The 26,188-nt window shown below is 37.6% G+C and overlaps 1 protein-coding gene across 50 annotated transcripts in view; it reads right to left on the reverse strand.

Annotated features, from left to right (window-relative positions):
* The window catches only part of TENM3 (teneurin transmembrane protein 3), a 1,286,597-nt gene that overhangs the window by 193,677 nt on the left and 1,066,732 nt on the right, over positions 1 to 26,188 (reverse strand). For 4 of the 50 annotated variants that reach the window (XM_085578810.1, XM_085578809.1, XM_085578813.1 and 1 more), the window contains one exon: positions 1 to 26,188. This exon is cut by the window's right edge and continues 10,688 nt beyond it. The exons of the other annotated variants lie outside the window; for them this stretch is intronic. In XM_085578810.1, coding sequence (XP_085434936.1) covers positions 1 to 55 — 55 coding nt within the window. In that variant the 5' untranslated portion in view covers positions 56 to 26,188. 50 annotated transcript variants of the gene reach the window in all.

A 26,188-nucleotide genomic window follows, 5' to 3' on the forward strand; every position in this document is an offset into this window, starting at 1 on the left:
CCCGACAGCCCACGCCATCTCCTTCCTGCTCACAAACATCCATTAAGAAAAACATAAGCCGGCTCCCTCAGTGCCTCCTTCCCATCCTTCGGCAGCATTGCTCAGCTCCCGTCGCGGAGTGGCCGCGGGAGCCAGCCCATGGAAGCTGTCTCGGGCTCCGGCTGCCGATCCTGCCACGCTCAGGAGAGCGCCCGAGCTGGAGCCAGCAAACGCCGCCGCGCCCCGCCGGCGGCAGCCCCGCGTGCGGCAGATTAGCTCGGTCAGCAGCCCGCCAGGACAAGGTGAAAAATAAACAAATAGCCACGTTCACGGCAGCTGCGGCGATCGCTCTCCGGAAAATTATTCAGGCATTATGAGGGAGATGGTATTAAACGCTGCCACTTGCAGCTTCACGGCTCTCTGCGTCTTCGCATCAGCCTGGGATGAGCACTTAAGGAGTATCATCGGAGAGCTTGCCCAGCTGAGCATCTTCCATTATGTTTTTGTCTTAAAAGGAGATAGCAGGAAACTCTCTGCCTGACAGGCGAAAGGCTTGTCATAATTCATTAATAACACAGCCTTGCTCAGGTTTCCTTCAATGAAATCAGGCAGGCATCCTATGAAGAAAATGCTGAGTGAACAACAGCTTTTCCAGACACAATGCAATAAACTTGCCAGTACTTGGCACCATTTGGTGACTGAGACAAGGATGACCAACGCTATTCGACAAGACCTGTCAGAGTCCCTTAAGGCTCCTAGTGGAGAAACTCAAAAACCCCAACAGTAATTCCTCAGCAGGATGCAATTCGCTGCTTGGAAGCAAAACACTCATGTTTCAGCTGTAGAGATAAATGTACCAGTCTGCTTTTGCTATACTCAGGGTAAAGCTGGCAATTTACTCTGAGGAGCTGTTTGCATCCAAAGGGAAAAAAGCAAGAAGAGGTGTGGTAAAAAGCAACAACTACAATATCAGATAACAAAAAATTGACAAGACTATCACAAGGCTTCCATCACCTAGAAAATACAGCTGAAGTTATCTGTAAGGAAAGAAAACAAGCTCAAGCCAAATGTCAAGATAAAGTCATTAGGATGGCATCCAAACAGGATGGACAGAAAATTACTTACTTTTAATTTTTTTTTCTTTTTGTAGTATGCATCCATTCATACAGCACCTGTTATATTTAATTGAGTCTCATGTACTTCCTCCTAAGACATTGGTTCCATCATGAAAAAAAATGAAGAAAGGCACTCTTACTTGTATTTCATCTACTAGCTTTCCATACACTCACATTGCTTCTTATGACAAAATAACCTAGTAACAAAGTAAGAATGTACTGGCAATGGTTAATTAATGAATTTAGAATATCTGTGTCACAAAATCATCTTTTTTGCAATAAAGTGGGCTCAGGTAATTTGCAAACAGCACAATATTATTGCTTCCCTAAGCTCCTTTGTGTTTTACTTAGGCATGATAATTTATTTTGAGTGCAATATCTGTCATTAAAACTGTGGCTTATAAACATTATTAGAAACAGCTCTATTAGCATGTCTCGAGATTGCTGTATTTGAGCAGAATGCAACTGATTGAACAGAAATCAATAAAGGTATTTAATGATTTCATGAGAAAAATAAGTGACCCTCACACCCCCTAATGGATTAATGTCACTTATGTGCAACACATTGCATAATGCTGACATAGAGCTACTCAAAGTAGTGTCACTTTTCATATGAGTGCCTTAAAACCTTATCAAAGGGAAATTGTGTTTTAATGCTATTTCAGATGTCATTTTTGAGAGGATTTTTACAATCCCATTTCATAAAGCAGAAAGCATGATCTGAATTGTTACAAGTAGCTTTTGTCATTGGCACATGTACTAGGTCACCCTCTGAAGTTAGCTGGTGAATGAAATCCTGAACACAGGAGGAGGGTAACACTTTGAAACATTACTAAACAACCTGTTTATTGTCAGCTTTCCTCTCTCAATACACCTTTGCCTATATATCTGAATCTTCCACTAATTACCAAAAGCATGCTTTGCTGGGGAAGGGAAACTGCTCCTCATGGTCAGTACTACAGCACGAGATAGACAGGATGCACAGCTCCCCAGTACGCTTCTTGGGAATGGAAACAGAGGCGGGAGATAATCTAAATGACATAGTAAATGCCACTAAATAAATGCTTGCCTCTCAGCCATTTAGGCAACCTCTCAGATCTCTTAAGAACATGCATGTCTCTGTCTGTCCATCTTCAATACACTGCTTTTGTATCCCATTTTACATCTATTCACTAAAAAGCAACTGTGGGCTGCAATTGAGCACTGAGCACAATTGACCCAACCATTTCATGGTCTTATGCCTTTATTTTGACTTTAACAGACTGACAACGAAAATATGCAGTATTTGCTTGGTGTTTCTTCAGTGACATGAAAGCTCCTTTTTGGGAAAGAAACAAGTCAAATTCAACATGTCACCATGCACTAAGCAGGCTTTGCCATGACAAAGCTGCCTTTACAATTCCTTTATAGTAAACCCAAACAGAACTAGGGGGAGCTGATGTTCGATTTTCCTTTTCTATTTGCCATATTACCTATCATAATTTTTAGTGCAACATGAAGAAGTGAAAATAACTAAAAAAAACCCCAAACCTTTTTCCGATTGACAGTACAGTCCCAGCTTTCATACACAGTTTTCATCTGAAGAAATGGGAAACAGGGAAGCAAATACAAAAGCTTTTTCTGACTGCCTTGAACATTTCCTTATTTCTCCCCAAAGGATATAAAAACTACTCCAGTAAATGTAGCATCATAATTGGCTATAATTGACTCCATCCTTCAATTTTTAAGGTAATCTATAAAATATGGATCTTTTTGTCAACTGGGAGACAATTTTGTGACACCACACTGTTTATCTCGTTACAGTGATCTCAGCTGCACTTGATATCATTTGTTACCACTCAGACTACCTTATTTTGGCTCTAATCCTGCACCTCTCTACATTTAATGCACTGCACACTAGTTAGCTCCAACACCAAACCCTCTGAGTGCTACTGAGGGGAATTAATTGCCACAAGACCATTACCATAGGGGATAACAGTAGCAATGATACAGCAGCAGGTGAAGCAAGAGCAAGCAAGCTGTTCCAATCCATCAGTGTACTTCATGCTATTCTGTCATTAGCTCAACTCACAACTTACTGCACATGAATTAAAGGGGACGGGGGATAGAAGAAAAATGCATGGTTTAACTGCTTTGCTGCAGTTTTTCTATTACACCTATTGTTTTATTGAATTTGCAGCATTTTAAGGTAAACTTCTAACACTCTGGCTGTACAGACTGTTACGACATGGCAGTTTTGCATCAGACTCTTAGGTCACAAGAGTATGATGACCACCGAATGGAAAAATGACTGCATCTGGCTATTTCTAATAGCTGAAATACTGTGAACACCTCACAAAGATATTGGTTTCAAACACAATCTCTGAATGATAGAATTGGCTTATCTTTTTTTCCCCCTACATCTTCCAATAATTATTTTTATTTATATCTCCCTCTATATGCTGTGACACTTAACTGAAAACTAAGTAAAAGGATGATAAAACCTACAACCTAAAAAAAACCCCTCCAAATACAAATAGCCACAAAACTGCAGCAAATGATTGATAGAAACATTGATGTAATCCTGTCCATAGCAACAGTTTAATTATGAGCATCTTGGCAGTGAGCCTGCTCTATGTGTTGATTTTCCCCAGCAGAGAATGCCATACAATCCATCTTTGTGTTATGTGCTATATGACTACATGGAGAGGCCAATCAAAGGGGAACAAGGAACAGAGAAGTTGTAGTAAATCACTGGTGATACAGGAGTAAGTACATTGACCATGAATAATTCTACTCCTGAGGATTAGCAAGCCAAAAAATGAGTGGTAGGGAAGAAATATCAGGAGGGTGCTACCCACAACAGACTGATAGTATATTCCTCAATTACAAGTGATCATAGCATACAATATGAATATACCCACTTCAACAGGTGACATGAATTACTGGTACCCGGTTTAAAAAGTCCCCTCTCAAGCACCTCTTTCCAGGATCTTAGTCATCTGGAGGAGCAGAGAAGCACCTTGGTGTAGCAGGAAAGCAGGTCCCCCTAAGGCAGGGACACAGGGCTCAGAGGCCATGGCTACACGACACACTGTAAAGCAAAGCTTGCCAGAAGCAGCAGATCTGCTGGGTGGAGCAGCCACTGCCAAGAACCCAGTGGCCTTGGGATTTGTGTTTTAAGGGTTTCACTACTGAACAACTACAACACAGCTAAAGTAGGCACATCAGAGGGATGTACATCATGGGTGAGCTCAGAGTTCACTCTAGTAAACTAGAGGGCAAGGAACTGCCCTCTACTGCCAGGGACCTTAACAGGAAAAGGCAGCTGTGCAGGTTTAGGAGGTTATAAAATATATGGTGAAATCTGACTGCAACTGCTTCTCAGTATACCTCCAGGTAATTTTCAGACAGAAACAAAAAAATATAATAAAACTGTAATTTATAATTAAACTTACTTCCAATGTCTATGTTGGAAAGCTTGTTAAAAAAGCCCCAACAAAAATGAACACATGTATCAATCTATATACAACTGCAATCTACAGTGCTTTTTTATTAAAAAAAATAATTTTAATGAGTCCTTAAATTTCACACCTATTTTTTTAAACAACGTTTAGAACAATGTCTCTGAAGCAGCAGTTTAAGGTTATACTAGCCACTCTTTATTTTAAGGAAATGCTCTGATAATTTTTAAGTGTGTGAACAAAGGTTTTGTGAAATCTTGTTAGGCTATTACATGTGGTAAGAAAATCATCAATCATTTCTGCAGCCTGGTGTCCACATTCACAACTTAACTCAATAAAGACTGTTTTTAGTTTCTATTAAGGTATGAATATTTTATATTTGTAACCACATAAATCAATAAGAATACTCATATAGGTATATACAAGGATCATACCATGTGTTTCTTCGAAGAAAAACCCAAAACAATACAGAAATTTGAAATAATGGAACTCTAAAAATAAGATTCCTAGAGCTTACAAAAATTCCAAGAGACATACCGAAATCAAACACAAGTGTTGTTTTACTCAAAGTTGGGGATTTTTGGCAGTTGTGTGACTATTTCCATCTCCAAGACATGGTGGCTGCATCATAACATCAAAACACACTGGTTTTTATTAATACCAAATGTATGGGCATGTTCTACCTACTGTGGATTACCTGTCTGAGAAATTGCTTTTAAACACAAAGTATTAGTATCTATGCAACTCTGCTGTACCTTCACAAGAACTTCCTCATTCAAATTTACTTTAAACATGGAAGAAAGGGATTCGTGTTTGTGTGTGGGAACAACTTAATGTTCTGATCAATATGCTATAAAAATCTATTCAATCACTATACTGAAACTGAATTAGTGATATAAGTCTTACAAGCCCAGGTATTTTAGCTCTAAATTCAGGTCTCATATTTCAGCTTAGAGCACTCAAGAGGTACTCTGGATTTCTAAACAACAATGTACTAGGAAATGTCTGTACCTGATAGAAGCTCCTTTTGTGCATCAGCTCAAAAAAATATTGTTTGATCCTCTCTTTACTGTACATTCATAATAAACACAACATCTTCCAAATTACCTCTGTGACTTTACTGATCGAATGATTACCTGAATAGAACACCCAGCTGATTACATTGAATATTCAGTTAACTTATTTACCCTTCAATAGCTAGACAATACAACAGAAGAGAAACCCAGAGGAACTCTTGGTCGGGATATAATTCAAAACTAGAGTAATGTGAATAGTTATATTAGTCCTTGCTAAGTTTACATTGATATTTTCACAAAAAGGTCATTTGCAAAATCTTCAGGGGAAAAAAAAATTTGACACATCACTGCATCATTCCAGGGTTTGTGCAAGTGCAAATGGGAAAATGGGGAAATGTAAGTCTGCTCTCAGGCAGACAGAAATCCATAGTTTGTACAGTGCTCTTGATGCAGGTGTTTTAGTGGCACTTTTTATTTGTGAAAAAGAACTTCTAAAGACGGATTGTGCTTTGTAAATAAGGTTGCATTTGAAAATGCTTAATGGCACCTCTAACACACAGACATACATATAAGTTTTGCAACTAACAAAATAATTCTTAAGTTCCATTCCAATTGCAAATTAAACAACTACATTTTTTTAATGAACCAAGAACTGAATTAATGATTACAGAATACCTGAAAGTTCTTAATGACTACTAAATCTCACATTAAAGTTTATGCCCATTTAATCTTTTATTACTTCTGGTGCATTACCTTAGATTAAAGCACACAAATCTGCCTGGAAGTATTTTTGCCCTATGTCTGTACTATAACTTTTTTCCCCTAATTGAAAACCTAAATAAAAAAACGCCCTGAAATGAGATGACTACATATCAAATCTCAAAGCAAAGCAGGTGATTTGCCACTTAAGAATTCTTAGCTATCAGAGAAGGCAGCAAACATCTTCTAGTTCAAAGTGGTTATTTTGGTCAGTTTCCCACTGGCCAGAGTTGGGAAGCTGAGACAAAAACCCTTGTGGAAGGCATTAAGAAACATTAAGCCTGGAAAAATGCTACTGACAATATCTGCTAAAGTTGGACACACAATTGTCCAGTTATCAACCATATATCTAGGTAAAAGCAGTGGATCAAAGAAATAGGGGCAGTTCAATGAGAAACAAGGTGCCACTCCACATAGTGAAGTGGAGTGAAATTTGGTGACAATCAAAAAAACCTGTCCCAAACAAGAAAAATGCCCCCACAAAACCAGAAAGCCCTACGCACTAGCAACTTGCAGTGCTTCTGTTTTATCCATTGCTGTATTTAAGTCCAATAGCCTCTTTCTCCAAAGTCTCAAAAACCCAAGGGAGGTGCAGATGTTTCACTTTCTCTTTGCTAAAGCTGCTGAGAAGGCTTAAAGTTGATGAGGGTTTCCTGAGTCACTATCACCCACAGTAGTATCTGATTACTCTGCTTGAGCTCGTTTTGATTAAAAGGTTGAGAAGCAAGCAGGAGACAACAGTAGTGGCTGACAAATGAACAATGAGACAACAGTGGTAGTGGCTGACAAATGTTTCAAAACTAACCTGTAAGACACTTCTCAAACCATGTTAATTTAGTCTGACAGTGAATATGGAGCTTCTTATTAGGAATGCATGATGAACACACAGCCATGGGCTGCACTTATTTCAGCCAGTCATCAAGAAACGACACTTTCCTGTGGAACTTCTGGTTTACAAGATAAATCTTTTAGACTAGAAATACACATTACATTTTCTTTGGCAGAATACAGATCAGATTCTCAATCAATAAACAGTTATTTTGGACCACAACTGTGAAGCTTTTCATATTTACATGCTCTTGAATTAAATATTAAAATGGAGGTGAATGTTCTCAATAGGCAACAATTGTCTGAACTATCTGATAATTTCTACATTACACAGGGCTGCAGCACAAACAGTAAAAAAATGCTGCTGGAGTGAGCCAGTGTATTCCTACAATTCGTCACAATGCCAAATGTGCAAGCAGTACTTTGCATCTTGGGATCAATTTAAGTACCTCAGTGCAGTACTGAGCACAGGTCTTGCTTCTGATTACCCCAGGCACTGGAGTGAGCTCATAAGGATGCATTCCTTTGGATTGGGACAGTAGCTTGGGTATCTCTACACCAAATTATTTGAGCACTAATTGGGTCTACTCAGAGTAGCAATGTGTGGAGAAGCAGCACCAAGGTAGACATGTATCAAGGTTTATAAATTAAATTAAATTAATTAAATTAAACTAAATTAATTATTCTACAGTAAGACAGAGAAATAAAATGAATTTAAAAATTCAAACCAGAATAGCAGAATTATGTAGTGTAGTGCAATTATCACAATAAATAAGCATGCAATTTCTCATAAGAACTGATAATATTAGAGACCTGGACCTTGTTTAGGCACTAGCCCCTAAAGGAGAGAGTATCAAAGCTTTGTGTGAACTAAAATTGTGTTCCAGCTAACCAGTGAACATGAAAGGATCAGCTCATCTCCATTATAAAACAAGTTTTTAGATTGAGGGTCTCATGCCAATTATGAAATCCTGCTAAAAATACATCTGATTAAATAATACTCTTTCCTTTCTCCCCCTCACAATCAGAGAAGGATAAAATGTTTCTGCTCTCTCCAAGACATTCCATCTTACTGCATTTAAATTAAAATATAAATTTGAAACACAAACCTCTTGTTTGAAAAAAAACATGTCTGTGATGTCTTGGGCAGAAAAGACATTTATAAACTACAAACTATTATACTGGGACTGTGCTCAGAAAAAAAAATCTGTCTGGCCCTGCACATTCCTACACTACTTGATCATACTGTCAAATTGGCAAAATGTTGAAGGAGACACAGATTTGCATTAAAACACCAAAAGAAAGCAAACCGAAATAGTATAGTACATAAGCACTATGCTTGCTATTTCTAAATTTTAATTATACATCTGGAAGTTGGTATATTTGATAAGATCAGCCATCAATTTTTTCTTTGGCTTCATTAATACCATCAATGGAGCATTGTTGTTTTTTTTGGTTTTGTTTTTTTTTTTTTAAGCCACACATTTCTACCTATCCACTTGAGAAAGCAAAGGAAGCATGAGCCTTTCAGCAAGCCTGGTATACCATGTCTGGTATACCATGTGACCAGACAAGATGATAAAGCTTGAAAAACATAGATTACTTTCTTTTTCTTCAGCAGGCTAAAAAGCCTGCCTGGTTGTGCTCATTCGTCTCCTTTAGTCCAGCAAGCCAGAACAGAACAGTTTACTTTCAAGGTCTCATTAGTTTGGATTTACCATCTTAGGTAGAGTATAGACAGAAAATATTTTATGTTCGTTTCTGTTGAATGGACTGTAAATGTCTAAAACACAAGTTCTTCAAGGCTTTAACAAATTATTCTTTTAAAAAGTGCAGCTGAAAAGAAAAAAATAGCTTTCCAAACTATAAAAGTCAGGCATAAATCTAGGAAAAAGAATGGAAATAAAAAGCCTCAAAGGCAGTATTGCCTCAATCATAAGCAGAACAATTTTTCCTCTATTCTTCAGATAGATCTGAGATCCTGTTTTATATATAAACACATTCCACTCAGCTCTTCAAATAAAATTTCTTAACACAATAATCAGAATAAAAAACACTGAGTAATCAGAAGAAAACTATAATGCTCTCAGAAATAATTAGTATAATTTCTGTTTTCATATGTGAGCCTCCATGCTTCACATTTACTTACATGCTCAAAGATCTGATCATGTATGCTCACACTGATTATCTCCTTCTAACAAGGTAATTGTAGTTTTGTTCACAAGACTAAGCAACAGTCTTAACATCCTAACTCAGAGGAAAAAAGAATCCTGGGAGATGTGGGTGTGAGCACAAAGAAAATGAAAAAACTACAGTGAACAAAAATGTAAAAAGAAAAAAAATATTCTAAATCTAACTATGAGTCAATCCCTAATCTTTTTCCATTTGCCCAGATCTTGGTGCCTGTAGGGAACTCCAGTTAGTTTAGTGGGTTACATGTGGCTGTAGCCTTTTGAGATGTACTGACTGTATTTCTTTTATTTTTGTCAATGCATTTTGAAAAAATAAAATAAAAATTTAAACACAAAATAAAAACTCTCCTGTCCTTCCCTTCCCCAAACCCACTAGTCCTGTCTGTTTTAAAGCTCAGCACTTCAAATTCTCCACTTACTTCCTCAAGCCATTTGCCAAAGATCTGGATTTGCAAGGACTAGCAAATCATTTGCAGCACTAGGGAAAATTTCTAAACACTTCTCTTGTGAGTAGATATAGTGAATTTTTTATTCTGAAAGCAGTGGTAATTATTCAGGATTTAAATCTGTTTCTTTGGTCTGTAACCCTTCATTCTGACAGGATTTGCTTTGCTGCGAAGTTCACCGCTTTACTTTCTCTGGTGAATAAATATAGCCTGAAGACCGAGGAATAATTTTAATTCACAGAAATCATATGCATGAGAACAATTTTATTGTCATTAAAATCCCAGAAGCTGTAAAGGTGTAAAGACAGGGACTCTGTTCAACTGAAAAAGTAAGTCTAGATGGACCTGCTTCCTTTTTGCCTTTTTAGTGCCATGTAGTTACCCCACCAGCTCCTACCAACACACATGTGAAGATGTGTGTGGCCAAGTTGTTAAAACTAAAAACAAAGGTTCAGATTATCTTGATCAGCTCTGCTGACAGCCTTATATGGAAAAGACACAGATGTGTCTTGTTAAACTGAAGAACAAATTCCTCTGTTATACAGTTGACAAAAAAGCTGGGTATTAAAACAAAGCATGAAGCCTCTAATTTTAGGAAAAAAATAACATACTTTATGTTTTCTTACCTGTAAATCATTATTTTTAATGTTGACCAATATTCTGCAAGTGGGGAAAACAAAAGTTTTGGCCATGGCTCAGTCTGACACTGGCTCAATCCTGGTGGATATTGCTACTCTAAGGATTTAACCTGGAGACACAAGAAGCCACTAGCCTGCTGCCATACCATAAGCCTGTCAGGCAATGCCAATATTGGGTAAAATGACTATTACTGTAGGTTCAGTAGACCTAAAAAAATACTGATGGGCACTGCTAAAAGCTTGAATATGAAATTGCAGAAATAGCCTCCCTTCAGAGAGCAGCTTTAGCAGAAATGCCTTTTTCTCTTTTCCCTTGTTCCTCTTCTTCTTTCAGTAAACCAGAATTTAGATAAATAATCTGATGTATTATATTGAAATGTATAGAAAAAGCTTTTGTTTTTAAACATGTACATTTTGGTATACAAGAAGAAATCATACAGTATTATCCTCCTATTTGAATTTCTCCCTCAAAGTATCAAAATGATTCCCTATATGGATGCAAACACACGGTGACATAAATTTGGTTTCAACCTTTGAAACTCAGTGTATTGTGACCTCTCTAAGCACTCATCTAAGTATTAAGAAAGGAGACTCTCTACCTGACAAAAGTATGAAATGAATGGATAAGAATCTTCTTTTTCACCTCAGCATTCAGTTGTGGTTTCTGAACGTAACAAGCAAGTGTGCACCTCTCACGTAACATCATCTTGTTAAAGGTAATCTGCAACAGCCGGGAAAGAAGGGACTGGTTTTGCTTTGTTACAGTCCAAAACAAAGAGAAGAGAAGTGATGCTGTATCTATGTTGCCTGCTTTAAGAACAGACATTTTACCTCAGCTGCATTTAGTATAATTTTATATTACTGTACTTAGAATACTTATAAATCAGAATTTTAAAAATGGAGGAGTAAAGTGAAGGACAAAAAGACAATTATCAAGTTTCAGTTATGCAACAATATTAAATATGCCTTTTTTTTTTTTCCAGTATGGACCCATTTCTGTGCCAATCAACCCAACATCACATATTCTGAAACAGTATTTTATAAATCTGCAGCTTTAGACTGTGTACTTTTAAGTGCCCCTATATTAAAAGAATGGCATTGCAATACTCCTATCTTGGTTTTTGTAACAAAACCCTCTTTCCAGAAGGGATTTAAAAGTCCTAAATGCTATCCTCAAGAGCTCCTTATCTTTGGAGGTGTCACTTCACTTACAAAGCTTTCTGGAGGTGCTACAAAGCTGTGCACTCCAAAGCATTCCTCAGTCTGAAATATCTCAAGAAAGGCTCCTATTTGCCTGTTTAAAAGATACTGATTCCAAGTGTAATGCAATCAGCATTACAAGTTATTTTATATCATTTAAACAAAGAATTTCAAAATTATATATTTGGAATGGAAGCATTCCTCCTGAAACCATACAGCTATTTTTTCTTTACTGCTAGTCAGAATAGTTATTCAGATTATTTCTGTTGCCTGGTAATTATGTAACACACTTCAAATTGTAATGAAGAAGAGGAAAATGAATTGCAGTGTAATCTGCTTAGAAGTATATACCTCTGGCACACAGTTGCATCAAGGTTAAGTCACCTGTTTATACACCTGGTACGACTGCGATTCAGGTGACCGCCATAAAAAACTTGCATGTGCTTACAATGGAAATTTCTACACTTCAGTGTGAAAAACCCCTACCCTACGTGCATGAGAACTCACAGAGGTCCAAGTTTTCACCAGCAAAACTGCAAGAGGTTCCAGAGTTCCGCCACTGAATATCTTAGCATTATCTTTAGCTTGCTCTTACTGAATACATTGCATCTCCAGGCCATTCGCTACCCACAAATGAGGCTGACCAAAATCCCTTGAGGCTCTCAAGTCGTAAGAAAGCTCCGACTGCCTGAGGCCATCGGCAGATGTGTTGCCCTGGATGCATCTGAGTGGGGTGAAGAGGTCATTGCTTCCAGCTGCTCAATGCCCAGGGAGTTGGTGGAGGGAGGCGGGGTGTAACACCACTAAACATCACAACGCCACACTCATTTCCTAACCCCCCGTGTCAAAATCCCGGGCTAAAACGGCTTTGTTATTGGAAATGCATGCGGGACCGATTGGACAGTCCAGGTTAGGGAGCAGGTACCTGGGCACTTAGCTGGCACACACAGAGGAAGGCTTGGACAAGCGCTTGGCAAGCAGAAACCTCTTCCGTGGCTCTGCCGCTGCCAGCGGTACTTGTCTGACTGCAGCCTTCGCTGCCAATGACACAGTTCAGCACAATTCCCTGTTCGATCAAATCAGCACCAGGAGAGGAAACACGACCCTTTTTAATTATTCAAAGAAATCCTTTTCCACCTAATGAAAGCTGTGACACTTAAGACAGTGCTAAATGCAAAATCTGTAGGACCTTAAAATGACAGTAAGCCAGAGCATGTCCCTGCCATGCTAGAGAGCACTGTCAGTGACAGGAGAGAAAGTGAGAGTTGGGGCTGCTTGCCTAAGCTTTGGGAGAATGGAAAACCAAACAGTACACCCAAAGTCAGAAGTCACCCGCAAATGAGTCAGCAAAGTAAGCTGGATCTGAATACTGCCCCATGCCAAGCCAAAATCAGAATAATATCTTCTATTTTTTCATTTTTGCAAGAATGTAAAAATTATGGCTAATCTTCACCAGCATAAAAAAAAAAAAGTTTCAAAACTGGTAAACAGCGAAGTTTAAGTTAACAAATATTAACAGTATTAAAACAAACAAAAGAATTCCATGTGCACTGATGATTTTCCCATATTTTATTTCTTAAATATGATACAAAATCTTTGCAGACAGGCTACAATTATGACCAAGTATCTGTCAAGATCAGAGGCACATAACAATGTTACTATTTAATGTCTGCAGTAGTTTTAGTATGACACCATCTAAAAACACCATCTGACTTTTTGTTAGTTTGTTCCTGGTATTATGCATACCATGGTGTAGAGACACTACAAAAGACCATAAATTCTGTTTCTGTAATGACTGTATACATACAACAGAATAGGAAAGCAAGGAAAAAACCCAATAAAATTAAGATATAGCTGTGAAAACTCAATTATGCATTCCAACAGGACGAAAGAGTCTAAATTTTCTCACAAATTAAATAGGGAGATGAGACAACAAAAAAAGATTGTTGTATAAACATAAAGATTATATAACAGCAGCAGATACCCATATTATATGAGGCATTCTCTAAACTTACTTGAAAATAAGGGTCCGTTTAGTCACCATTTCTCATACAGTAAGATAATTTTTTCTCAGTAATTACCTGAAAATATGGCAGCTGGGATTTTACCAACTGAAATAATACTTTTGTTCCTAAATTATCAGACAAAAAAATTCAGTGTACTGTTAGAAGGCTCCCACACTCTCTTTGGACTGTAAACTGCAGTGCCTAAGGAGTTTTGACAAAACAGACCCATTATTATTTAATTCCCAGAAAATGCAATTTGGAAGACGAAAAGAGGACAAAGAAAGAATAGGGAAAACCCACAAAGGTTTGGTAAATATCTTGAAATTACTTCGACATTTTCTACCTGATAAACAGATACAGTTTCAAATATTTTGTGAAGTAAATACGGAAATGGTTGCTAAAATGTGCTTTCAAAAGAAAACACCTTTACAAAGCAGTCATCTCCCTCTAGGCAGCAGCTTCTCTCAACACCTCCAATAATCCTACGGCTCTTGTTGAATTGCCCTTCTCACCTCTGAGCAGGAAGCAAATTGTGAAGTTGAGCGGCACTGTTAGGGACACTACCTGCTGTGCCATCAGCAGACTTCAACAAATAATTAGAGCTGCCTGCAGCCATCCCGCTCTGTAGAGGCTGCGACCCGCCAGCGACTGCGCGGCTGAGAAAGGGGCAGCGAGGAGACGCTCCCGGACTGCTGCCCTCTTACCTCGTTCAGAGCGTGTTCTGTCGTGCTGCTTAGAATAACAATGGTCCCTAAGGTCTTGCTGACTCCGCTAATGCCACACTTTTCTACGTCAGTGCCCCCGAATGTGTAGTAGCATCACAGGGAGTGAAAATGTCTTTACGTAGAAGGAAGCAAGTTTTTCTTTCATTACCCCATATGAACTGTACCAGCATCCAAAGCACTGTATTTATTTGCCTCATCTAAACACAGTCTAACTCATACAGAATCTATTGCCAAAGGTCAAGTTATGATTCTTAGTTTTAATGAGCATGAAGTTGCTAAGCCCTCTAGGGTAGGATTCCTTCAAAGGAGCCATTCAAGTCTACTGTGTCCAGAATCAGGACCTAATTCACTGTTAGCCTTACGTTTAAGCATATTTTGAAGTCCTCTTAATTTAATTTCACCCACCTGCCACCAAATTAGAGAATTTAATGGCTTGAGCACTACAGAGGATCTAGACAACAACTCTGGAAATAAATTTTCAGCATTGGTAAAGGTTCTGGTAAGACCCCTGTAAAATTTTTGTATTATGTCCAGTGTCAACATTCACAATACATGAGAGGGAATAAAAAAAGCAGAATTACACACAAGCTTTTATAACAACTGCTGATACTTGTTTTCTTTATTTTCTGGCCTTAACCTTGTATTTTCTTCAAAACAGCTGACATCTGAAACTGTCTTTCACAACTTCAGGTATAAATTTTTCTCCCAAGTTTCTTTTACAAAGATATTTCTCTATTCAACTTATTTCAGCTTACTCAGAGAAATAATCTCATCTACTTGCATTGTACTGTGAATTTCTGAGATAAAGTACTCACTGAACTTACAGAAAGCAGAGTATCTGTCATTAGAATAAATTAATTCAAATAAGAAATAATTTTTAAAAATATGTCAAATGATCAAACACAAGAAAATGTCTTTTGAATACATAAATAGTAAAATTTTGGCCGAACTTGAGAAACTAGAATAAAAAGTTAATGTCAATAGCAATGTTACAGAGATTTTAAATGTAGTTGCTTAATAGTTGTGTTACCTAATAGTTGCTATGCATCAAAATAGCAGTTTGAAGCACAGAGATGTTACATAAAAATATGATCCAAATTTTGTACTTGTAGCTTAGCAGAGAGGTTCAAGAGCCATATTGAGTATAACACCACAAAGTGAAATGCAGTATTTCAATCGTACAGGATAAAAGGAATGCTGGGAAACACTTGTAGCAGGGAATGAATACCAGACCTTGGACAGAATATTACCAAAATAGAAATGTTCACATCAACATACAGAAGTGAGCAGCCAGCAATCCTCTTAACAAAATCAAAGAAACTGAAGCATGAGAAAGCTTTATTAATTCGGAGTCTGCATCAAAAGATAGTGTGATTGTATAGTGAGCTCTGCATACATGGTCTTGAAAATTTTTTATAAGCTTTCTAAAAGAAAACTAGAATAGTCCATGAATACATATAAGAATACCTTATGAAAAGCCAGACATTCCAATGCACAGTAACATAGAAAAACAGAGCAGAGCTTTGACCCTCAAAAGCTAAATAATACAGAAAACATAATCTAAATGCTTCACCCTATGGGGACAAGTTAAAAAAAAAAAATCTTCAGTACATATAGATCTTGCTGGTAGACAAATTTAGCTCCTTTTTGCAGTGAAGTTCCAAGACCTGTACTTTCACTTCTGCATTTGGGTCAGAAAGTACTCTTTGGGACATACTGAAGTTTAGTACTTTTAAAACACACAGTGACCCAGATGGCAGAAGAGCCAGCACTCACTGGCAACAGTCAAGGCTGCAATGATGCTCAAAACCAAGAATAGAATGTGAAGAGTACAGGAACCTGCATACAGTAGATGCACAGACCAGTACAAAATCAGGCATAAATTATTTCCAGAGATTGAAATCCTTTATTCAAAAAAGAAATAAGACTGCAAAAAGGAAATATCTCATTATGTACATGTTTAAACTATATTAAAAATGCAGACTAGAAGGCTAACAACAACCTTGCCCCCAACAAAACCATATCAAACCAAAGAGATAAAAAAAAAAATTCCAAAGAGAAACACCAAAACAAAACTCACAGGATTTAGGTACCACAAAGGTTTGCCATACTTAGGCAAACAGAACTTAAAAGAGCTCTCACCCATAAGATTTTCCTACAAAAGTGAAAAATGCTTAAACTAATAAGAATTTTTCTGTGTCTGACTCACTAAAAAAGATTGAGCTTCCCATTGCTATTTCACAAAAAGGCATAAGAACAAGCAGATGTGGCGATAAGGTACTCTGTCCCTTCTGAGAAAAGTGCAGGAAAAAAAGAGTATAGATAAGTATTTAATGAGATGACCAAGTCTTGTATGCCTTGAGAAGTTTAGTGATTTGTGCTGATCCTTTGTTGCTTTTCAGTGCTTGTAGGTCTCAGGACAAAATAGCCTTTATGTTTCTGATTAACTCGGAAAAGGGAAACAAAAGCTCCAAGAAGATAACCCTCAGGGCACTAGTGAGTGAGCGACTGTCAAGAGCATGAAGTTCACTTGAACTGTTTTATAGATCCTCGTTCAAGCTAATAACAAATACATGAACACAATAGTGTGGAAGGGGCTAGAGGAAGACTCCACCAGGGAGAAAATGAAAGGGGCAGCAACCTGAGACACAAATAATTTTGGGGCAAATCAACACATTGTCCCTCAACAGCTACAATGGTGTGATGGGTTTCCAATGAGCTCTGTAACACTGATTGATTCTGAGATGATAAGAATACATGGACGCATATGAAGGCCACCATGGAATTGTGTAATGCTATAGTAACAGGAGTGATGAAAAAAGCCAGAGAGATTGGACCATGCACATTCTTAAGAATCAATAAAATGATGACAACATGTCATGGAAAATAAGCAAAGAAGTGAGGAAGAGTGACACCATGATGAACTAGTGTGGCATACTGCTTCACTGGACAGAGTGGCCATGACTCTCTTCTGCTTTGAGAAGACATCAATTTGAAAACATGGCAGTTTAAACCATTAAAACTTATTTCCTTAGTGATTTATCTGAAGGATTGGAGAAGTAAAAACAGAGATCACAAAACTATATTTTGCAATAATGTATGTATGGAAGTCGATGTAGAACATCATAAAAATGAGTCTCATGTTACCATAAACAACTAGATTATAAAACACGTAATGCTTAGAAGCCCCAAATAAACAAAGTGCTAAAAAAATTACATAATGTTTTCTTGAAGATACTATCCTTGAGCACAGAATACAAAACGTTGACATATATTTCATGAAAAAGGTGATGCCACTGTGCACTTGCTATATATAGAAGATGACTATTTTAATTAAAAAAAAATTTAAGAAAAACCTAAAACCACTCAAAACCAGACAACATCTGAAAGACTAACGTGGAAAATACATAGTAGCTAGAATAAGACAGTATTTAAAATACCATATTTCCATACTTAGGTTTCCAAGAAAGCGGAAACACTTCAAGAAATTACCAACTTTTACAGCACTGATATGAGAGGTTAAGGTTAGTGGTAGAAAATGAACATGACACTCAACAGAGCACACAGAAAAGCCAGCAGCATGGATGTATTTTGTATTGCAAACTGGTTTGCAATACAAACCAGTGCATACAAACACCTGCCAGCAAGCCAGGGAAACTGGTCAACTTTTGATCCTGTCATAAAAATGCAAAAGGAAACAATTTGTATTCCTGTTCATTTTATGGAGTAGAATCAGTCGCTTTCTAATGGAGGTGGTGAAGTTCTTTAGGGAATTCCAAGAAAGGAGACAGAGAAAGACAAAACCTTCAAAGCCACACACACACTGAAGCAGATGCTAGAGTATGTGGGCTGAATAACAAAGCCAACTACAGCTAAAATGCGTGACTCATCTACCCACCTCTATGCAGCAGCTGTGCCAGATGCCCACACAGGAGGTTCTCCCTATCTCTGTACATTGTGGTACTCCTTCAGAAGCAGGAGAAATCCTAATGAAAGCCAGTCTCTGCTGTCCTTCCAAGGCCCATGTCCCACCAATCTATGATACTTACTGATGCTGGTGTATAGATTTCTACTCAATGTATATTCTGTATGACTGAATTCAGTAGTTCTTGCATGACAGAGATCTTTGATCATCAGAGTACATTCTGAGCCTTTGTGTCTCAGAGACCACAATAATCTTCACAAGTCATTACAAATAAAGAACTTCTCTACCCAGAACTGCTTCTGCTCAGACAATACTACAAAAAACTGGCTAGCTTCAGTTAATCTTATCTAAACAAATTTTATTCCTGATCAGTGCAACTGCCAGCAAACACAGTCCAACTTCTGCCTGTCTACCCTGACAGACAAAGCCTCCCCCCTGGATGGGGCTTCCCAAGGCCCCACTGTTCAAAACAAGCCAGTTGGCAGGGCCATCCTATTGCAATGGCCTCCCCCGTGTGCCTTGGCCCCACTGCCTCTCCTGTGCAGCACGGCCACAAATGGCACAGCAGAGGCTCCCCTTGGAGCAGTTCACTCCACACCCCAAGTCATCCAAATCAACACTTTACCACCAGATAGTGGCATTTTAATTCTAGCTGTTAAATGCAGTAATTTGAATCAGCATCTGTTTTCAAACAGTTACAATAAATTTGGATCTTCAGTCTGGAATCAATTTGTACTGTTGCCAATTTGACTAAAGTCAGTAAACTTTAGCTACAAAAAGCGTATTTGTAGCACTGGAATACTCTTTAGATGGTAAAATACAAGAGGGGGCAGCCAGGAACAGGACCTATAAATTTCATTCTCTTTAATATTTTTGAATATTGCAAGTGAAATGATTATTTTAATTTTGAAGTGAAGAAACAAGCTTCTATAAGCTACAGAAATATGCTTAAGTATATGGGAAGGGCAACCAAACCCAAATCCATACCTCTTTGCAGTCTCTCCTTCCAAATCAGCCAACCAATAGGTTGGCTGGCAAATGGGTACATTTGAAATTTTACTCATAAAATAAAATCAAAATATATTATAGAGATAGGTGATTGAGTCACCCTTCCCTCTTTTTCATAGATCCTTTGTTTTATATTACAAGTTCTTCACGACAGGGCTATGCCTCTACTTGCTTGAAAATTGCTTAGTACAAAGAGTTTCTAAAGATGTGTATAGACTTGTGTGACTACTAAAATATTAATATTTTATACTTAATTTTAATATTTAATATTAACAATATCAAGAGCAGCAGCAAAGATCTCTGTGGGGCTGTCATAGGTGTAATCTTGGCAAGGGAAGGAATGCTCAGGAAGATGAAAGACTGGATTTTCAGACACTCCTGCCTATAGATCCATCCAACCTGCATGGAGGAGGGTCCTCTTGGCACACTACCTGCTGTACATGGCAGCTGCCACTGACTGTATTTCACACTACAAAATGCAGGCTTGACAAGGTCTGCACTGGCACTAGACATCTCAAAAAAATTAAACAGGAAAATAATACCTACACTCAACTGCACAATATGCTATGGTGAAAGGGTTCTTACAAGTTTCAGGTACGCACTCTCTTACCATTAGTTCAATCCTCCCCATTTGTAATCAAAATTTTTATACTGAATTACTGTAAGGATGATACTGAATGCCCTAATTTGATCTACCCAAAGTGAGAGAGGGTCATCATCTGCTCAGCTGCACCTGGTTCACAGTTCAGGATATGGCAAAGTACATACTGCACTTAAATCTACAGCACAGCTTCCATGTTCAACTGAAATCTCACAGAGAGGCTACAGCTCTAAGCTAGAGACAGAAAGACACTGAATTACCCCCTTCTTCTCCTTGCTTTTATATGTGTTATTTCTCAGTGCTGTGTCCAGTCTACTATTAAAAAAAATTAGGACTTAGACAACTTTCTCCAGATAAATGATATTCTTTGTTCTCCAACCTACACATTTTTCAATATATACTGTAATTCCCACCCTTATTTCTATTATTACTGGATATGTATCAGTTCAGATTTATTTTTTTTTCCTTTTCTGCTAATTGCATCCCTCTGTATTTGCCAGTTTCACCCCACTACCTACATCTTCTTCACCATATGGACTTCTTGCAAGAATCCCTCATAACAAAATCATCCGCATGCTTATGGTGAAACACAAGACATTAAAATGAAGACCAACAATTATAATGATGAGTTCATAAAGCTGTCCTTAATCTCAAACACCTTTAAGAATAATCATATTCACCTTGAACACAAAATGCACTAAAATTATAAGCCTGAGTTAAAATAAATTGGACTGAATTCTTGACTTCATTTTATACTGGAAGTCAACAATTACTGCATGAAGAAGAGTGTACTGGCTTAACTTACTAAATGCAGGATACAATTTCCTTGTAAAGAAACACAACCCACCATGAAACAACTAATTTTTCCCACATTCTATAATGAACAGTAACCTTTATAAAAATTATTCCCAATAGTCCCTAAGAATTCCCCAAATGTCACTTCATAAGCATAATTAGAGAAACCGTACAAAATGCCTCAAAGTCAGACACTGAAAAATACAAAAAGAATTAAAATTTCCTGTGGTGAAGAAAGTTAGTTAGGATATAAGACAGGTCTAACCCCAAATTTGGTATTTGGAATATGTGACTAAGCAAACAGATAAGAGTGGAATGCTGCACAAAAGATGGAAAAATGTTCATTGAATCACGAAAAAGGGAGGAAGTGGTTGAATTACAAGCTTGTTCTTTTATTCTTGTATTTTTCTTTGTTTGTGGTCAGCTAAAATAGTTAGTTTTAACTTTATTCCGAAGTTGCTTGACTGAAAAACATCACTCACTAATTTCCCTTACGACTTGATAATAGAATGAAGAGTTTTCAATGTCTCAGTATTCTGTAATCAATACACTGCCCTTTCCATCAAAAAGAAACAATGGCACATTTAGAGAGCAGAATATTCAATTCTGGTTTTGGTGTTACACTGAAAAGACCCTGAAAATTAAAATAATGAAAAGCCAAAGTTATAAGTAAAAATAGAAAATACGCATGTTTGATTTAGGCACATAGTCCTAGGTTTATTCCTAAAGATTTTGACTATGGCAAAAAAAACATTTTTACTATCACAAATGAGGAATATTACTCCCATTTCCAAAAGAAATGCCTCCCCCAATGCTTTCTCCTAACATTCAAATCCCAGTTTAATAAAAACAAATGGCATCCCTCATTTCTTCAAATTTGATATCCAAAGGTTTGCTGTTCTAACAGGATACAGGCGCTTTTAAATCCCATAATTATGTATCCATGTGCTAGAATTCAGACAATGTTTTGGCAGATGTGGGGAATATAATAAATACATTTATAATTCTAAAATTTCAAGCCTTTGCTTTTGAACCATGAAAATAGCATAATGGCAGATACTAAAAGCCACTGGAAACATCACAAAACTATAATAAAGGTGAAATCTTATTCCCTTGGTATGTAATCTTCACAGTCATTTGCAACCATTTTCAGCAGCAACAAGATACTAACTAATTTTTCAGCTATGTTTACAATCTTATTTACACAGTGAAGCTACAGGTAATTTCTTACAAAGAAAAGTATTTAAAGAGCAGCTCCAACAGCATTAAATTTATGTTTCAATCCAAATTACAAATATTGCACACTTTAAATAGCTTGAACACACAAAATTCAATATATATCAGAGGAAAATTTTGCACAAGGTACTTCCAAGATACACAACTTACACTGCACACAGTAGGTATTCATTCACATGCAGCCAACTAATTCAAAGGCCCTAAGTACCTATGTCTTAAAGTGACTTTTCATTTTCAAAATGACTCAGAAAAAAGAAATAAGAGTTATTTAACATTAATAATTGAAGCTGTATTGAATTTACCAGACTAGAAGGAACATTTTTTTAAATATATTAGGAAGTTTTACTAAGCATGTCCCTCAGGCATTTTTTGCTTTCCTTCATTTGACTGCTAGGTGGTAGTCTGATGCATTCAGATCTCTCAGAGAAACATTTATAAGGAAATGACATTAGCTTTCAGTTGAAAGTGAAGATGTATCTGGAATTTCTTACTTAACATCATTTAGTGTCACAACCATTCACAAGTGAGATCTTTCCTATCACAGATAATTTAAAATAATACAATAGCATGATGACTCCTAAAAAAACCTCTCAATTTGTTTTGTATACCACTGAGGAAAATAGTTAAGTAGGTATTTGATAGCAGGTATTTAGCATAAGATGTCTTCTAATATGCATATGTAGAAGGTCTGGCATAACATTTACATCAGACATTCTCAACAGCCTGTATAAATTTAGCAATATGACATGAGATGATCACCATCAGCAGTCTGAATTTGACATTTAGGAAGACATTAATAGCAACACTAGGAGCACGATAAAATTGTGCAACAATAATAGAAAAGCAAAATGATGCTGTTATAATTAGGTTTTCCAAAATGATTCCATCTTTCAGTCATACCCTTCTGTTGCTGCACCTATAAGCTCTTCATAAAGGAGTACTAAATTTGTTGACTGTTAAAACATGCTACAATTAGGGCAGTTAATAGAAACAAGACTAGAGTTCTCCACATTACTCACCTTACTTTACCTGGATATTAAAACATTTTGGTCCTGCAAAAAGGTCTTTACCAAACACTACAGGATGACACCTGCTGACACGCATTTTCCCTCTGTGGATTTATGTCTCAAGAGTGTGCTTTAGGAGACTTAACTTCATAAAGTACTGAACCCAGTAAGATGAACACTGAACATGGTTAGAACACAAAATAATTTCAGAATACGTAATAATGAAGGTTATGTGTCAAAATGAACCTCACAAGCCTGCACACCGCTGAGCACCTGTGGGGCCCAAGATTTACACTCCTCACCACCATTTGGGGCAGCAGCAGCAGCACTTGGTGTACAACAAAAAACATGGAGTGCCCATGGAGGCACTAGTGATGTACAGAGACACTTCCTACTGACAACAGGGAATATTCAAAGCCTTTTGAGGGCACTCAGACTTGAGGTGGCTATGGACACTGCCTGGGCGATCCCATGTGCTGGCAGGAAAATGTTAAGATTTTCCTGATGGGGAAAGGCCTTATAGAAATGTCTGGACAGGTTTTCCACTTTCTGTACAATATGGCCATACTGAGCCTATGAAAGCTTCTGAACCCCCCCATCTCTTTTTTTTTCCTTTTAAATGTGGCTTGACAACACACCAAGTGATCCATTCCAGAGCTGCCATTTCAAGGAGATGCTGCATTCCTCTCAAAATGGAGGGCAAGGTCTGCTTCTGCAAAGCTGCTAGGAACCAGCAGAGAAACCACCTACAGCACAGCAAAATATTATGACAGGGAATTTGTGAGATTCTTCCTCAGATAACGTTAGGTTTGGTTACAAAAAATGGCACCAAAAATTATCATGTAGAAATCTAAAGGGACATTGGCACTTGCTAAATGCTTCATGTAGTGGATGAGGGAGCATTTCTGAAATGCTGCCTTGCCAATAAATCTGCATATGCCAGCAAAAGGGTCTGGGAAGAGTTTGTGGATCTGGCAACCTTCACTCCATGAAATGGCAACCAGCATTTTTCATGCTTAGTGTTATCCTGGAACGAAGCCTCAGAAATGAAAGCATGCTTTTTTGATTTAATCTGGTTTCCTAATCTACTCTCAACGAAGATTAAGTAAAAGGATGGCTACTGTGGATCTGCAGTTTATCTGGATTATCTACTCTCTTTACAAATGTCTCCTGTTTTACTAAGAATTAACTTTTACACAAAGTTGCCTTTTGCATCCCACCAAAAGCAAAAGTTAATATCTATGTTCTACTGCGAAACAGAGTGGATGATTCACTACAAACCAACAGTCAAGTAAAAACAAGTTAAACAAAATATAAGGTATTAAAAAAACACACTTTTTTCTTGTTTCCTAATTCCTCCCCCTGATATATTAATGTCATCCCGATGAATCAAATTACATTTTAAGTTCATTTTTTGAGAGCATTTTATATTAAAAATGGGAAACAAAGAGTATTGTGGAAAATACAAAATTTTACCTGCTGATAGTAATCTTAGCTTTATCATGAACTGTCATCTCTCCATGCATTCAAACTGGTGTTTATCTCCTATTAAATTCTGCAAAACAGTTTACCATATTCTTTACACTTGATATGAATCTCAGCAAAGCTTATGAAATGGAAATATTGCACCAAAGATACTCTTTCTGTTTGCAGAAGTGGGATCCACATCAGGTATTTCAATGCCTTTCTTAATATTATTAATAATACATTCTCAAAACAAAAATTGGCTTGCATGCTGACATATCACACTCACTTCTCCTTTACTGTCAATAAAACTAATTAAATAGTTGAAGCTAAACGGTATCTTAAATTTGCTTCTTGGGGACTGTTTATTTTAAAATAAACTGGACTTTTGAATGAGTGCAAGAACATCCCCATCCTCAAGTCAAGCAAGTTTGAGGCCCAGCACCAGCACAGGCTCAGTGGCCACAGGCCAGTGTGCTGTCCCTGCCTCCAGGGCTACATGTGCACCTCAAAAGCGTATCCCTGTGACACTGATAATGTCAGTGATGCCTTTTTGCAGGAATTTGCTGCCCAAAAATGCTGCACAGCCTCACACCACATCTCACAGTCTTACTTAAAAAAAACACAGAACAAACCTGATCTCATAAGAGAAGTTTCCAATCAGCTAGCAAGAGCCTGCAGTTAAACAACTAAAATGCAGAATGACCTTACAGAAATACTGTTTATGAGATACCTTATTTCAAACAACCATGGTAGGTTTGAGCTGATGTTCTCCACTAATAATCTCCTCTTTTAAGTATCCATTTGGTTGGCAAATAGCAAAGCTGCATTACCATAAATGAACACATCAGGAGCACATGTAATCCTTCTGCCCAGCCTTTCCTCTCTGGCATACTACAGGATTACATGGGATCTCCTCCTTGAATTTTGGCATCTCTCCATGCTCTTTGCAAACTCATGCAAAATGAAGCACGAGGAGAAAGCTGGGATGACAACATAAACCTTTTTGCTTATTAAAAAAAGCTTAAAAAAATCAGCAATGAATTCTTTATTACTTTGCTGCCCAGTTTTGCCCATTATTCTCCTGTTTTGTTCAAGAAATTATAAAATCACCATAGCACTGAAGCTGAGGGCCCAACAGCAAAGAGACTCATACACTGAGAGCACAGTATTTTGTGTTTGGTTTGTTGTTTTGGTGTGTTTTCTTTTTTTTTCTTTTTTCTTTTTTTTTCTTTATTTTTTTTTTTAAGGTAAAGTTCAGGCCTTTAAATTCTTACTCTTTCAAAATACTTCCTCATCATCTCTAACTTGTGAGTAACCACCAGTGGATATTGTATGACACCCACATGGCATCTAGCACTGCTAAAGTGATTGCAGACTGTCTTTTTCCACAGGAGTGTGTGCTACAGACAACTGCCAAACATTCAGCTCTGTGAAAATCAAAAAGCTCAGCTCACTTTGCTCTTCTCTGCAGACTAACTATTAAAGGAGCTGTATTATTTAAAAGTGCTTGCCTCCATGCACCTTGTGCAGCTGTTTGAGAGGTGTTTTTAAGGAGTGAATACTCTCTGAGAGAAGGAGGATAATGAAATTGAGCAGCAGAGCTTTGAGGAGAGGACCAACTGCAGTCCAGATTGTACTGCAGCATGTTTGTCAGGCACGACTATGCTCCTGTGTTGCCAGGGCACAGTTACAGCAAGACACTCAGAGCAAACTCACAGGGTGTCTGGGGTAGATAGAATCCTTTCATTTTTCTGTGGAGAAAGCCACTACAGCTGCTTAGGTTTACCGACTACTGTAGGGAT

Source organism: Lonchura striata, chromosome 4 (genome assembly GCF_050655825.1).
Source record: "Lonchura striata isolate lonStrDom1 chromosome 4, ASM5065582v1, whole genome shotgun sequence".
Taxonomy (NCBI): domain Eukaryota; kingdom Metazoa; phylum Chordata; class Aves; order Passeriformes; family Estrildidae; genus Lonchura; species Lonchura striata.